Source organism: Schistocerca gregaria, chromosome 10, assembly GCF_023897955.1.
Source record: "Schistocerca gregaria isolate iqSchGreg1 chromosome 10, iqSchGreg1.2, whole genome shotgun sequence".
Classification (NCBI taxonomy): Eukaryota; Metazoa; Arthropoda; class Insecta; order Orthoptera; family Acrididae; genus Schistocerca; species Schistocerca gregaria.
Genome location: NC_064929.1, coordinates 147,252,664 through 147,266,840, shown reverse-complemented (window position 1 = coordinate 147,266,840; position 14,177 = coordinate 147,252,664). Strand labels below are relative to the sequence as shown.

The 14,177-nt window shown below is 45.4% G+C and overlaps 1 protein-coding gene across 3 annotated transcripts in view; it reads left to right on the top strand.

Moving 5' to 3' along the window:
- The window catches only part of LOC126293524 (acetylcholine receptor subunit alpha-like), a 597,900-nt gene that overhangs the window by 318,697 nt on the left and 265,026 nt on the right, over nucleotides 1–14,177 (top strand). For all 3 annotated transcript variants that reach the window (XM_049986782.1, XM_049986784.1, XM_049986783.1), the window contains exon 3: nucleotides 2,200–2,309. In XM_049986782.1, coding sequence (XP_049842739.1) covers nucleotides 2,200–2,309 — 110 coding nt within the window. The remainder of the gene's footprint in view (nucleotides 1–2,199; nucleotides 2,310–14,177) is intronic.

Sequence of the window (14,177 nt, the reverse complement as noted above, 5' to 3'; positions counted from 1 at the left end):
CCTACTTGGGCATCATCATTTGTTGCACGTCGTAGTTGACGTTTCACATGTGGCTGAACGCTTCCTGTTTCCTCAAGTAACGTAACTATCCGGCGAACGGTTCGGACACTTGGATACTGTCGTCCAGGATACCGAGCAGCATACATAGCACACGCCCGTTGGGAATGTTGATCACAATAGCCTGCCGTGGTGGCCATGCGGTTCTAGGCGCTGCAGTCCGGAACCGCGGGACTGCTACGGTCGCAGGTTCGAATCCTGCCTCAGGCATGGATGTGTGTGATGCCCTTAGGTTAGTTAGGTTTAAGTAGTTCTAAGATCTAGGGGACTGATGACCTCCGAAATAAAGTCCCATAGTGCTCAGAGCCATTTGAACAATTTTTTGATCGCAATAGCCGTACATCAACACGATATCGACCTTTTCCGCAATTGGTAAACGGTCCATTTTAAGACGGGTAATGTACCACGAAGCAAATACCGCCCGCACTGGCGGAATGTTACGTGAAACCACGTACTTACACGTTTGTGACTATTACAGCGCCATCTATCACAAAGCGAAAAAAGTGGTCCAACTGAAACATTCATATTTCTTTACTTACTACACGAATATGTAATTAAAAAATGTGGGCTCCTATTTTAAAAAAAACGCAATTGATATCCGTTTGACCTATGGCAGCGCCATCTAGCGGGCCAACCATAGCGACATCTGGTTTCCCCCCTTCAAGCTAGATGAGTTTCGTTCTTTGTAGTTTTTTCGTTTGACGCTTATTTAATGAGATATTTGGCCTGGTCACTATCAATGGACCATCCTGTGTGTTGGACACTCCATACGCCTCCCATTGTCAAGTCTTTGAGGTCGATTTTGTGAGGTGGTTTTGGGAAGTGCTTTACACTGCTTTCCTTATTTTCTGTACTTCCTACCTCTCCCTCCCCAGCTACAGTAGCGATTTCCCCCACCCTCCACACCCAGCACCCCAACCTCTCCAGCCTCAGAAATCAATGGACCACCCTGTACTTTGGACATTCCACATGCCTCCATTGTCAAGTCTTTGAGGTCGATTTTGTGAGGTGGTTTCGGGAAGTGCGTTGTACTGCTTTCCTTATTTTCTGTACTCCCTGCCTCTGCGTCCCCAGCCACAGTAGCAATTTCCCCCACTCTCCTCCCTCTAGCACCCCGCCCTCTCCAGCCTCAAAGTTATCAATGGATCACCCTGTACTCTGGACACTCCACACGCCTCCATTGTCAAGTCTTTGACGTCGATTTTGTGTGGTGGTTTCTGCTTTCCTTATTTTCTGTACTCCCCACCTCTCCCTCTCCAGCCACAGCAGCAACTTCCCCCACCCTCCACCCCCAGCACCCTGCCCTCTCCAGGCTCAGAGTTATCAATGGACCACCCTTTGCTTTGGACACTCCACACGCCTCCATTGTCAAGTCTTTGAGGTCGATTTTGTGAGGTGGTTTCGGGAAGTGCGTTGTACTGCTTTCCTTATTTTCTGTACTCCCCACCTCCCTCCCCAGATACAGTAGCGATTTCCCCCACCCTCCACACCCAGCACCCCAACCTCTCCAGCCTCAGAAATCAATGGACCACCCTGTACTTTGGACATTCCACATGCCTCCATTGTCAAGTCTTTGAGGTCGATTTTGTGAGGTGGTTTCGGGAAGTGCGTTGTACTGCTTTCCTTATTTTCTGTACTCCCTGCCTCTGCGTCCCCAGCCACAGTAGCAATTTCCCCCACTCTCCTCCCTCTAGCACCCCGCCCTCTCCAGCCTCAAAGTTATCAATGGATCACCCTGTACTCTGGACACTCCACACGCCTCCATTGTCAAGTCTTTGAAGTCGATTTTGTGTGGTGGTTTCTGCTTTCCTTATTTTCTGTACTCCCCGCCTCTCCCTCTCCAGCCACAGCAGCAATTTCCCCCACCCTCCACCCCCAGCACCCTGCCCTCTCCAGGCTCAGAGTTATCAATGGACCACCCTTTGCTTTGGACACTCCACACGCCTCCATTGTCAAGTCTTTGAGGTCGATTTTGTGAGGTGGTTTCGGGAAGTGCGTTGTACTGCTTTCCTTATTTTCAGTACTCCCCACCTTCCTCCCCAGCCACAGTAACGATTTCCCCCACCCTCCACCCCTAGCGCCCCGCCCTCTCCACCCTCAGAGTTGTGACGCACCTGTCTCGACTGTTCTGTGTGTTGGCAGTCGTGGTACGACTACAAGCTGCGCTGGGAGCCCAAGGAGTACGGCGGCGTCCACATGCTGCACGTCCCCTCCGACCACATCTGGCGGCCCGACATCGTCCTCTACAACAAGTGAGTAGTTCGCCAACCACACACCAAGCCAGCGGCCGTGCCTGTCTGCGGCGCCACGCATTGCGAGCTACCTCGAGTACCCTTCCGCAAGCGTACGTTACACGAGAATGGGGTCTGTTTACGATCTACAGGCCCTGAAATGCAATACTTGGCGTTCGGTAGGTGCCCATAAAAGCATTCACCGAGCGAGGTGGCGCGGTGGTTAGCACACTGGACTCGCCTTCGGGAGGACGACTTGTTCAGTCCCGCATCCGGTCATCCTCATTTAGGTTTTCCTTGATTTGCCTAAATGCCGGGATGGTTCCTTTGAAAGGGCAAGGCCGACTTCCTTCCCCGTCCTTCCCTAATCCGATGAGACAGGTGACATCGCTGTTTGGTCTCTTCCCCCAAAAAATCCAATCCAATCTCGTACGTAAAAGGATTCAATTGATTTATACGATACCCCAACTCAAGAATCAACTCTCTCTGTTCCAAAAGTAACCAATACCCTTGCAGCTACTTCTTAATCGACACACAGCAAAATACAACAACATGCACTTCATTCTCTCGAATTTACTCTCCAGATCCCCCAAAGATGACTCATTATCATTCATGCCGTACTTACGACCTACAGACATTGCAACGGAATACTTGGCATTCGTTTGATAGCGATAAAAGCTTCACTCTATTTATACGAAACCCAAACCTGGGCCGGCCGGGGTGGCCGAGCGGTTCTAGGCGCTACAGTCTCGAATTGTGCTACCGCTACGGTCGCAGGTTAAAAAGAATGGCTCTGAGCACTATGGGTCTTAACATCTGAGGTCATCACTCCGCTAGAATTTAGAACTATTTAAACGTATCTAAGGATATCACACAAATCCATGCCCGAGGCAGGATTCGAACCTGCGACCGCAGATGTCGCGCGGTTCAGGACTGTAGTGCCTAGAACCACTCGGCCACTCCGGCCGAACGGTCGCAGGTTCGAATCCAGCCTCGGGCATGGATGTGTGTGATGTCCTTAGGTTAGTTAGGTTTAAAGTTCTAAAGGCCTGATGACAAATGTTAAGCCCCATAGTGGTCAGAGCCATTTTTTTAACCTGCGAACGTTGCGGTCGCGCCGTTTCAGACTGTAGCGCCTAGAACCGCTCGGCAATCCCGGTTGGGGTTTCGCATAAATCGAATGAAATCTTGACACAAAATATGTCAAATCATACTCCACATTCCTCACATGCATGTCTGTCCAATATCAACCAAACACTTGCCACGTCTTCTTCTTCTTCTTTCTTCTCCTGGCCTTTATCCCTTATCTCTATGGAATCGGCATGTTGATTATTGGATTTGGCGATGTTAGCGGTAGAGCGAGCCAAATATCCTTCCATCCATTATCTCCATCAAGACACCTTGGATGACATAATGCGCTGCAAATAGCATTACCTCTCTCTTATCGATCGTAAATGCCGAATAAAACGGCTTTTATCTCCACTATTGCCAGCCGGGGTGACCGAGCGGTTCTTGGCGCTACAGTCTGGAACCGCGCGACTGCTACGGTCACAGGTTCGAATCCTGCCTCGGGCATCGATGTGTGTGATGTCCTTAGGTTAGTTAGGTTTGAGCAGTACTAAGTTCTAGGGGACTGATGACCTCCCATAGTGCTCAGAGCCATCTCCACTATTCATACTGCAAATTTCAATTTTTTTCAGAGTAAGTCGTTATTAATATAGCTTCATGTTCGAGCACTTCACTACCCAGAAGAGAACACAAAAAAAGGTCGGTAATCCCACTAGGGCCTATTCAGGGTAAGCAAAGACGCTGTAGCTTACGATTGCGGAAGGGTAGACTGTCGCAGCACCGCGCTATCAACGAGCAGACGCATACATTACAAACGCTAATGTACCGCTGTTACTGTTATGACTGTTGCATGAGGTCTGACTGTTGCGTCAGCGTGTGAAGTGAAGTGTGTAAATTGTTGCAGCAGCCATTGCGTAGAGTAGTTCACCACTTTTCACTGCATTTCGCATTGTTGTTTGCGGCACTTCGAAATTTCGACCATTTCAGAACTTGGTGGAAACTACATTGGAATTGTAACTCTGTGCACTGCATGTGACACACTGTTTCTGTCCGCTTTCGCAGGTGCAGATCATGGACAGCGGTCTGCTGCAACTGTGTACAACTTTTCTCAACACTGTTCATGATTCTTCTAGGTATCTTTGGAGGTGAACAGTAGGAGGAAAGTAAATCCTGTTCCAGGCGCCACGCATCTTTTGCTACTTTTTTTTAAATCTTTTTTTTTCGGCCATGTTGTCATGCTGTGTTTGTTTCCTTCGATGCTGGTACTGCTGCTGCACTAATACGAATTATTTACAGCAGAATGGAAAACGCTGTGGAAGCCGAGTTTGGGTTCTGAAGAAATGTAGGAACACGAGAGACAATACTGACTGTATTACTTTTTGTAGAAGGCAGGCTGAAAAAACTCAGACCTACATTTATTGTATTTCTATATTTAGAACAAAATTTACTGGAATGCACTCTTCGAAACTCTGTAGGTAGCAGAAATGAAAGTTTCCACAACTTCTACAGAAACTACACTGCAGTTGTGAGTCGAAGGCGTGAACGAGGAACAGTAGTTGAGGAGCGGGAAAGGTTTGTAGATCATCCCCGACGTTCGTTATTATGTAGACTGAGCAAGCAGTGAATAAAACCAAGGAGAAAATTTATGAATTGTAGTAAAATACACGGGCGGGGGGGGGGGGGGAGATGATAAAATGATTTACGTTTGATAGTGACGTAGTTTAAGTAATTCTGTAAGTGTCGATAAAGAATTTGGAAGAGCCAGTTCAGCAGAATAGACAGTGTCTAAGCTAGAGGTTATAAAATGAACACCGACGAAGGTAAAACAAGGAGAATGTAATGTAGTCGAATTAAATTGGGCGTTGCCGAGACAGAAGTAAAAGCTGATACTGGAAATAGTAGATGAGTTATGTTATTTGTGGGGAAAAAATAACTAGCGGTCGAAATGGAGAGAGTGTAAAATGTGGACTGGCAAGAGCAAGGAATACATTTATCAAAAAGTGGAATTTCTTAACATCTTATACAAATGTGTTACGACGTCTTTTCTGGACATACTAATATGGAGAATAGCCATGTTAGAAAGTGAAGAGACTAGGTTTTAAAATGTGTGGTGCAGAAGAGTTGTGAAGATTAGATGGGTACATCGAGTAACTAATGGGGAGGTACTGAATAGAATTGGGAAGAAAAGAACTTAGTGGCACAACTTAACTCAAGAAGGGATCGGTCGGCCAGATACATACTGAGACATCAATGAATCATCAATTTGGTAATGGAGGGGAGAGAGGAAGGTAAAAATTGTAGGGGAGACCAAGATATGAATACAGTAAGCAGAGTCAGATGGATGTAGGTTAAACTAGTTACATTCGAGGAAACTTGCGGAGGGTAGACTAGTATATAGAGGTGCATCAAACCAGTCTCTGAATTGCAGATGACGGTAACTACAGGTACTTCTATTAGGTAGCAGCTCTATCTGACACCCCGCCAATGAGCCAGTGAACTACACACAAGGACGCCCACAGAAATTTATGAAAGAGAGAGTTAATTCTAAAGCTGTTGTTTTGATATGACTTATTCGGCGAGTACTGAGAATGTGGCGTGCCTTAAGATCTTAATCTGACCCGAAGAACACCAAACTTTTATTTTGTATTTTTGAAGGTATATTAAACTGATCGGTAAAAAGTAAGCATATATGGAAAGTATATTGTGTGACAGATGCCTTACATCATAAAAAAATTCATTGTGGTTCTACAAAATATTAATTAAAATTTATACAATTTACAATTCACTTCTTATGATCTGCCACTTCTTTAGACTCCTTTAGTTCAATCGTCGTACTGTTTTGTTTTTTTGTTGTATCTTCGATTGGACACTCTGTTTTCCTTTGGTATATTCATTCATTTTTCTTTTTGGGCATGTGTTCCCTGTTTCTATATGGGTTTATGTCTATGACTTTTTTAGATCATATCCTTGTTTAGACTTGGGGTACACTCGATAGCAAGCATTTTTATATACAACTTCAAATAGTCCTTGAAATAATTCAAAAAGTTTAGAAATTACAACATCGATTTACTTAGATTTGCGATGGGTCCTAGCCAGTACTGAATCTCTTAAATTCATTTCCTTACAACATAATAGTTCTGTTCTTTTCTTGTACAGATTTTCTTTTATGGTGTCTTCCTAAACTCCTCTTTAGTCTCTTCCCAACGATGGCCCCTGAAGGGCTGTGTTTATTACATCACTATTTTTTGCTTAAGCAGCCAGTTTCATGTATGCAGCGGTCCACGGTATTGCTAGGTTTTTTGTACAGGGAGTCGTGTATGACTTCAGTCCCTTGATTAGATAACCCTACCTTCAACATTTTTACAGGCTAAATGTGCTCCACTAACAGGAAGTACGTCTTCTGATGCCATTAGTATGAATGTCGCTACTTCCTCGTGATCTGAAATTACATCCCCATATCATTATATCGAAGCTATACAACACATTAGGAAATACAGCTAGATAATCTTCACAAAAGTTATTTTTATTCGTAAACAATATTGTCAGATTCTTAATGAGGACTAAAAATCACAAATATTTGGATATCAATAAAAATAACAAGCAAAAAAAATACAACTGATTTACATACGTCTAAGTGGAGAAACGTCAAACAAACCTAATAAAAGTGCTTATTCAGCTGTGACGCTATCTATAACACTTGTTCGCCTACAAAACTTGTCATATAAATGGACTGATTTCGTTACATTCATGCCTTCTATTTTTTAATGTCGGCTGGCATAATAAAAGTTGAACAAAGTGTCTTAAGAAAGTGTCATTATTGGGTTCATTGGGTAAAGTGGAATATGTGAGAAAATCACCAAACCTCGCCTCAAATTGGACAGCAGAATCGGCTCTTAAACCAGAATGCAGTATCGTAAGTTTTAAGATTGCATGTTCCGCTGTTTTGCACCCCATGTAGTTCGAGAAGGTCCAAAAATTCTGAAGAAGGCATCTTTCGAATCCTATACCTTTCCATTTTCCTCTCTCCTCTTGCCCTGAAAATGGCGTTTCTTTTTTGCGACTGACGCATCTAGGTCCACAGATGCATTGTTCATGAACTGTAGAAGTAAATAAAAATGAATCTGCAGAGCACTTTCCTAATTTATTACTACAAGAGAACAAAATTTACAACGACGTATTCACCCTACTTTTGAACTCACTTGGTCCGTAGCTGCACAATCTGCTCAGTTCGCTAGCTGTCTAAAGTCATGTGATAACATTTAATATCGTGTCGGACATTATTTTCCCCGGTTTGGTCCAACTTGACATGGCATGGACTCAACAAGCTGTTGGAAATCCGCTGTGGAAATAGCGAGCCATGTTGCCTCGACAACCACTCAGAATTGCGAAAGAGTTGCCGGTGCAGGATTTTATGCACGAACTGCCCTCTCGATTGTCCCATGAATGTTCGATAGGACTCATGTAGGACGGTGTGGGTGGCCAAATCATTCGCTCGCATTGACCAGAATGTTCTGACATGGCACATTGCCACCAATAAATATTCATCGTTGTTTGGGAACACGAACTCTATGAATGGCTGCAGCTAGTCTCCAAGCAGCAGAACATAAATATTTCCATGATAATGATCGAAGCAGACGAAATGAACGAAAATTTGTGCTGCATTCGGGACTCGAATTCGGGTCTTCTTGCTTGCTGGACAGAAATGCTAACCATTACACCACTACAGTACGATGGTCAACGTTGCTGCACGCACTACCTAAGCTGAGTTCCCCCCCCCCCCCTCCGCCGTCCCCCCTCCCCCCTCCCCCCTGCCCCCCTCCTCTCTCCAATTTATTTTTCGCTCATACACTACTGGCCATTAAAAATGCTACACCAAATAGAAATACAGGTGATAAACGGGTATTCATTGGACAAAGATATTATACTAGAAGTGACATGTGACTACATTTTCACGCAATTTGGGTGCTTAGGTCCTGAGAAATCAGTACCAAGAACAACCACGTTTGGCCATAATAACGGCCTCGATACGCCTGGGCATTGACTAAAACAGAGCTTGGATAGCGTGTACAGCTTCAACACGATACCACAGTTCATCGCCGGCCAGAGTGGCCGAGCGGCTCTACGCGCTTCAGTCTGGAACCGCGTGACCGCTACGGTCGCAGGTTCGAATCCTGCCTCGAACGTGGATGTGTGTGATGTCCTTAGCTTAGTTAGGTTTCAGTAGTTCTAAGTTTTAGGTGAGTGATAACTTTAGACGTTAAGTCCCATAGTTCTCAAAGCCATTTCAACCATTTTTCAACCACAGTTCATCAAGAGTTGTGACTGGCGTATTGTGTGAAGCCAGTTGCTCGGCCGCCATTGACCAGACGTTTTCAATTGGTGAAAGATCTGGAGAATGTGCTGGCCAGAGCAGCAGTCGAACATTTTCTGTATCCAGAAAGCCCCGTACACGATCTGCAAATGCGGTCGTGCATTATCCTGCTGAAATGTAGGGTTCCACAGGGACCGAATGAAGGGTAGAGCCACGGGTCGTAACCCAACTGAAATGTAACGTCCACTGTTCAAAGTGCCGTCAATGCGAACAAGAGGTGACCGAGACGTATAACCAATGGTACTCCATACCATCCCGCCGGGTGATACACCAGTATGGCGATGACGAATACACGCTTCCAATGTGCGTTCACCGCGATGACGCCAAACACGGATGCGACCATCATGATGCTGTAAACACAACCTGGATTTATCCGAAAAAAATGACGTTTAGCCATTCGTGCACCCAGGTTCGTCGTTTAGTACATCATCGCAGGCGCACCTCTCTATTATGCAGCGTCAAGGGTAACCGCAGCCACGGTCTCCAAGCTGATAATCCATGCTGCTGCAAACGTCGTCGAACTGTTCGTGCAGATGGTTGTTGTCTTGCAAACGTCTCCATCTGTTGACTCAGGGATCGAGACGTGGCTGCACGATCCGTTACAGCCATGTGGATAAGATGCCTGTCATCTCGACTGCTGGTGATACGCGGCGTTCCGCATTACCCTCCCGAACTCACCGATTCCATATTCCGCTAACATTCATTGGAATTCGACCAACACGAGCTGCTACGTCGCGATACGATAAACTGCAGTCGTGAGAAGCTACAATTCGACCTTCATCAAAGTCGGAAACGTGATGGTACGCATTTCTCCTCCTTACACGAGGCATCACAACATCGTTTCACCAAGCAACGCCGGTCAACTGCTGTTTGTGTATGAGAAATCGGTTGGAAACTTTCCTCATGTCAGCACGTTGTAGGTGTCGCCAACCTTGTGAGAATGCTCTGAAAAGCGAATCATTTGCATATCACAGCATCTTCTTCGTGTCGTTTAAGTGTCGCGTCTGTAGCACGTCATCTTCGTTGTGTAGCAATTTTAATTGGTAGTAGTGTACTTAACGATTACCGAAATAGTGTTCTATGCGTCTAGCTCCAACTACCAATCCTCTTTCAAAGTCTTTTTATGTCTGTCGTGTGTCCATAATCGCGGCGGAACGTTTTGAAGTGAATCAGCTGAGTACAAATGACAGCTCCGTCAACGCTCTGTCCTTTTATACTTCGTGTACGCGATAGTATCGCCGTCTCTATACGTGCATGTCGCTTTCCCATGAGTTTTATCACCTCAGTGTAAGTGGACCAAAAAAGTTGATGTTTGACAGGACTAGAGGGGCACTTTATGCAAGATGCCTCAACACTTCGAAATGCATATTCGGAAAAGTTTGATCGCTGTGGGTGACGATTAGTGGACGCAAGATCTCGAGCAAAAAAAAAAGAAAAGAGTGTGTGCGACGAACGGTCTTGGCATTCGTTTGTAACTGCAAGAATATGACTGTAGTTTTGACTGTTTACTGTTGACTGCTTTTACAGTTAATGCTCCAGATTTGGCCTTTGGGCGCCGCCAAAAACTGTGCAATTACACCTTCGCTAGGAGGTTTAGAGTGTTTCTATTTTCAATATCTGGCGTTTGCTCTTAGTTTGAAATTAACACACGTTTCCGGTGGTGATTAATTCTGGCCTTCATTAGCACGACGGCCCAGTAGCTCGTGACGGATTCTCACATGATTGCACTTGTTCTCTTCATAGAGTTGTATTGTGTTCCATCTTGCACGGTCCTTACAAAAACTGAATCTGTTATCGGTGTTGCCACATGCAGAACCGTGAATGATCTGTGTTACATCATCGACAGTCGCATGTCAGTTATTCAGAACTGCACTCAGGCCTCGCTCAATGGGGCATCAGTAGCGTATGTGGTGCACCTCTTGCTCTTTCCTGTGCCTCCCCGATTGTTCAGTCGCTTTTGCTTTGCACAGTCCACTGCTAAACACCTTACTGTGGTGAGATAGTACCCCTGTATTGTTCTGAAAGTCCCAAACGAATTTGGTCGGCCGTTGTGGTCGAGTGGTTCTAGGCGCTTCAGTCCGGAGTCACGCGGTTTCTTCGGTCGCAGGTACGAATCGTGCCTCGGGCATGCATGTGTGTGACGTCCTTAGGTTAGTTCGGTTCAAGTAGTTCGTAGGGGACTGATGAGCTCAGATGTTAAGTTCAAAAATGGTTCAAATGGCTCTGAGCACTATGGGACTTTAACATCTGAGGTCATCAGTCCCCTAGAACTTAGAATTATTTACACCTAACTAACCTAAGGACATCACACACGTCCAAGCCCGAGACAGGATTCGAGCCTGCGACCGTAGTGGTCGCGCGGTTGCAGACTGTAGCGCGTAGAACCGCTCGGCCACTCCGGCCGGCTCAGATGTTAAGTCCTATAGTGCTTAGAGACGTCTGAATCATTTGAAACAGTACGAATTTCAGCCCCCAGTACATCCTCAGGCCACAAAAAAGCGGACAACAGTGTTGTGTTCCTCACTAATGCAAACAGAGGGTGATGCACCAGTGTTTAGTTGGCAAGAGCTCAAAGCGAACTGATGTGCAACGCACCACGTTCTTCATAAGTTGGAATGATTTTTTTCTGAATTGAAAACAGGCTCACAGAATAAGGTATTTGCAATCAAAATATAACACAGGCGTGCAAATATCAGTGTGCTAGCTTTATATGAAGGTGCCCGTATTTTAACACTTTTCATTTCTGTGACTGTGCTAGCTGTTTCAGGATGGTAAACGGCAAAAATTTAGGTCTAAGCTTTTTGCAATATTTGTTGCGAATTATGTTACTGAATTACTAGACGGTTAGGTTTGAAAGAACAGGGTGACCAACGATTTAGTGGAGCACTTTATTTGTATTTACCAGTCTTCAGCGAGCTACGTTCAACACAGTTCACAATATTATGGGTTTCAGCGTAAACTATAATTGTGTCAAACAAAATAAAATGAAACAGTAATGAGATACGAAACAAACTCTTCATAACAATCGAGGTGAGGTTCAGTGCCACAGTACACCAAGATGGAATAGGAGTCTCACCAGGCTGCGGGTGGTGTACCAAAAACATTATTGAAAACGATACTATAACGGAACAAAGAATGTAAACGAGATGTTTGCGAGATAACTACCAATATGTGTTTTCAAACCGTCGCTGACTTCAGTATCAAATATTTTCTTGGTTGGTGCAAATGTATTAGGTCTATAAATTTGCTTCCGCCGTTTTACAGTATCGTGAAGTTGGGTTCAGGTGATTGGTCATGGGTGTAATACAATAAGCTCAGGCATATGTAAACATAATGCCATAAAAATATTAGTGGATTAGTGACTGCATCATAAGGATATTCTCGATTAAGTACGTCAACTTACGTACCCATTTCTCGGCATTTGCGGGAAGTTTTAATTTTCTGTTTTAACATGAAGAAATCTGCGGCTGTGGCTCTTAAAATGTTGGGTAAGGCCAGTGGTGAGGAAACAATTAGTGGAAGAACGTGCAGAGTATGTTTTCAACGCCTTAAGAACGGTGATTATGATGTCGAAGACCGGCATGGCGGTGGGAGACAGAACGTTTTTGTACCTGAAACAGACGAAGACAGTCACAGGACATCATTATCGAAAGCAATGCATGCGTTCGAGCCCAGCAGTGAAACACAAACGGCCACAATACAGCGATAGGCAAGTAAAGGTAGTTTTGCAGCAGGTCGGTGCTCGACCGCATGTCGCAAAACCCGTCAAAATATTCATGGAAACGTTGAAATGAGAAGTCTTGTCCCTCCCACCGTATTCTCCACTCGTAGCTCTCTCTGACTTATTTGGTCAGTGGCAAACAGTCTGGCTGACTAGCACTTTCGATCATATGAACAAGTACAAAATTGAATCGACTCATGGATGCCCACAAAAGACGCCCAGTTCTTCCGCTACGGGATTCGTATGCTATCCGAAAGATGGCAGAATGTGGTGTCCAGCGATGGGCAATACCATGAATCAATTTTTTTTGGTACGTTTTTCACTATAAAGTCCGCAGCTCGTGGTCGTGCGGTAGCGTTCTCGCTTCCCACGCCGGGTTTCCCGGGTTCGATTCCCGGCGGTGTCAGGGATTTTCTCTGCCTCGTGATGACTGGGTGTTGTGTTATGTCCTTAGGTTAGTATGGTTTAAGTAGTTCTAAGGGACTGATGACCATAGATGATAAGACCCACAGTGCTCAGAGCCATTTGAACCATTTTTTTTTCTCGATAAAGCCCCGAACTTCGAGAAAAACGGCGTAAGCAAGGTTGTAGACCTAGTAATAAAATATTTTCCTACTTATAAGAAGTTTAATTCAGTGCACGTTTCTGTTAAATACTCACCTAGTGGGCTTCATGTTCACCCATGGCCCATGGTCCAGGAATGTGGTACATGCAAGGTGGCACACGGGCGCACATTGCCACTGCCGTGGGCTGACATCTAAGCCGACGATACGCCACAGCACGGACCAAGTCGAGCAGAACCTGTAACTTGGCTCCAAAGTTCACCCCATCTCGATCCTCTCGGTTTTTCTGTCTAAGACCATCTTACATATGAATCGTACATCTCTCCCGTCGATACGGTTCAAGCGCTGAAGCAGAGAAATGTTATCTCTTATCAAGCTCTACGAAATAATCATTTCGCGGCCTGATTGGCCGAGAGTAAGTCTGTCTATTGGGCGCCACTTAAGCGACATCAGTGTCTCTAACCTACCCCAATTATCCAATCGATAAAAGGGGACGTACAGTTTAACATCGAACGCGAACTATAGGTAGTTTATGCAAACTCGTCACGTCATTGACTGGTTATTGCCACGTTAAAACACAGACTGGAAACCCTGTTTTTCGACGAGGATTCGGTTTACTGGTACTCGCTTTAGCACTAGACCACTAGACCCAACTACACTCATGCTCATACATTAAGGACAATGCTGATACATGGTGAAACAACGCTGTGGTGGGCGATTTGCAGGTTTAAATCACCTCAGGGTATGACTATACGGTGTATTTGACCTGCGGTCGTCGCTCGGTTACGATGGATAGAATACTAGGAAAACTGGACGCTGGTCAAACATAGCAGGTCGCAGCACGGGCCCTCCGTGTGCCACAAAGTGTGATCTCAATATTATGGCAACGATTCCAGCAGACAGGAAACGTGTTCAGGCACTACAATAGGGGACGTCCACAGAGTACAGCACCACAAGAAGACCAATGTCTCACCATCAGTGCCCGCAGACGACCACGGATTACTGCAGGTAGCCTTGCTTGGGACCTTGCCGCAGCCACTGGAACAGTTGTCTCCAGACACACAGTCTACAAACGACTGAAAAGACATGGTTTATTAGCCCAGAGACCTGAAAGGTGCATTCCACTGACTGCTGATCACAGGAGAGCCCGTAAAGCCTGGTGTCAA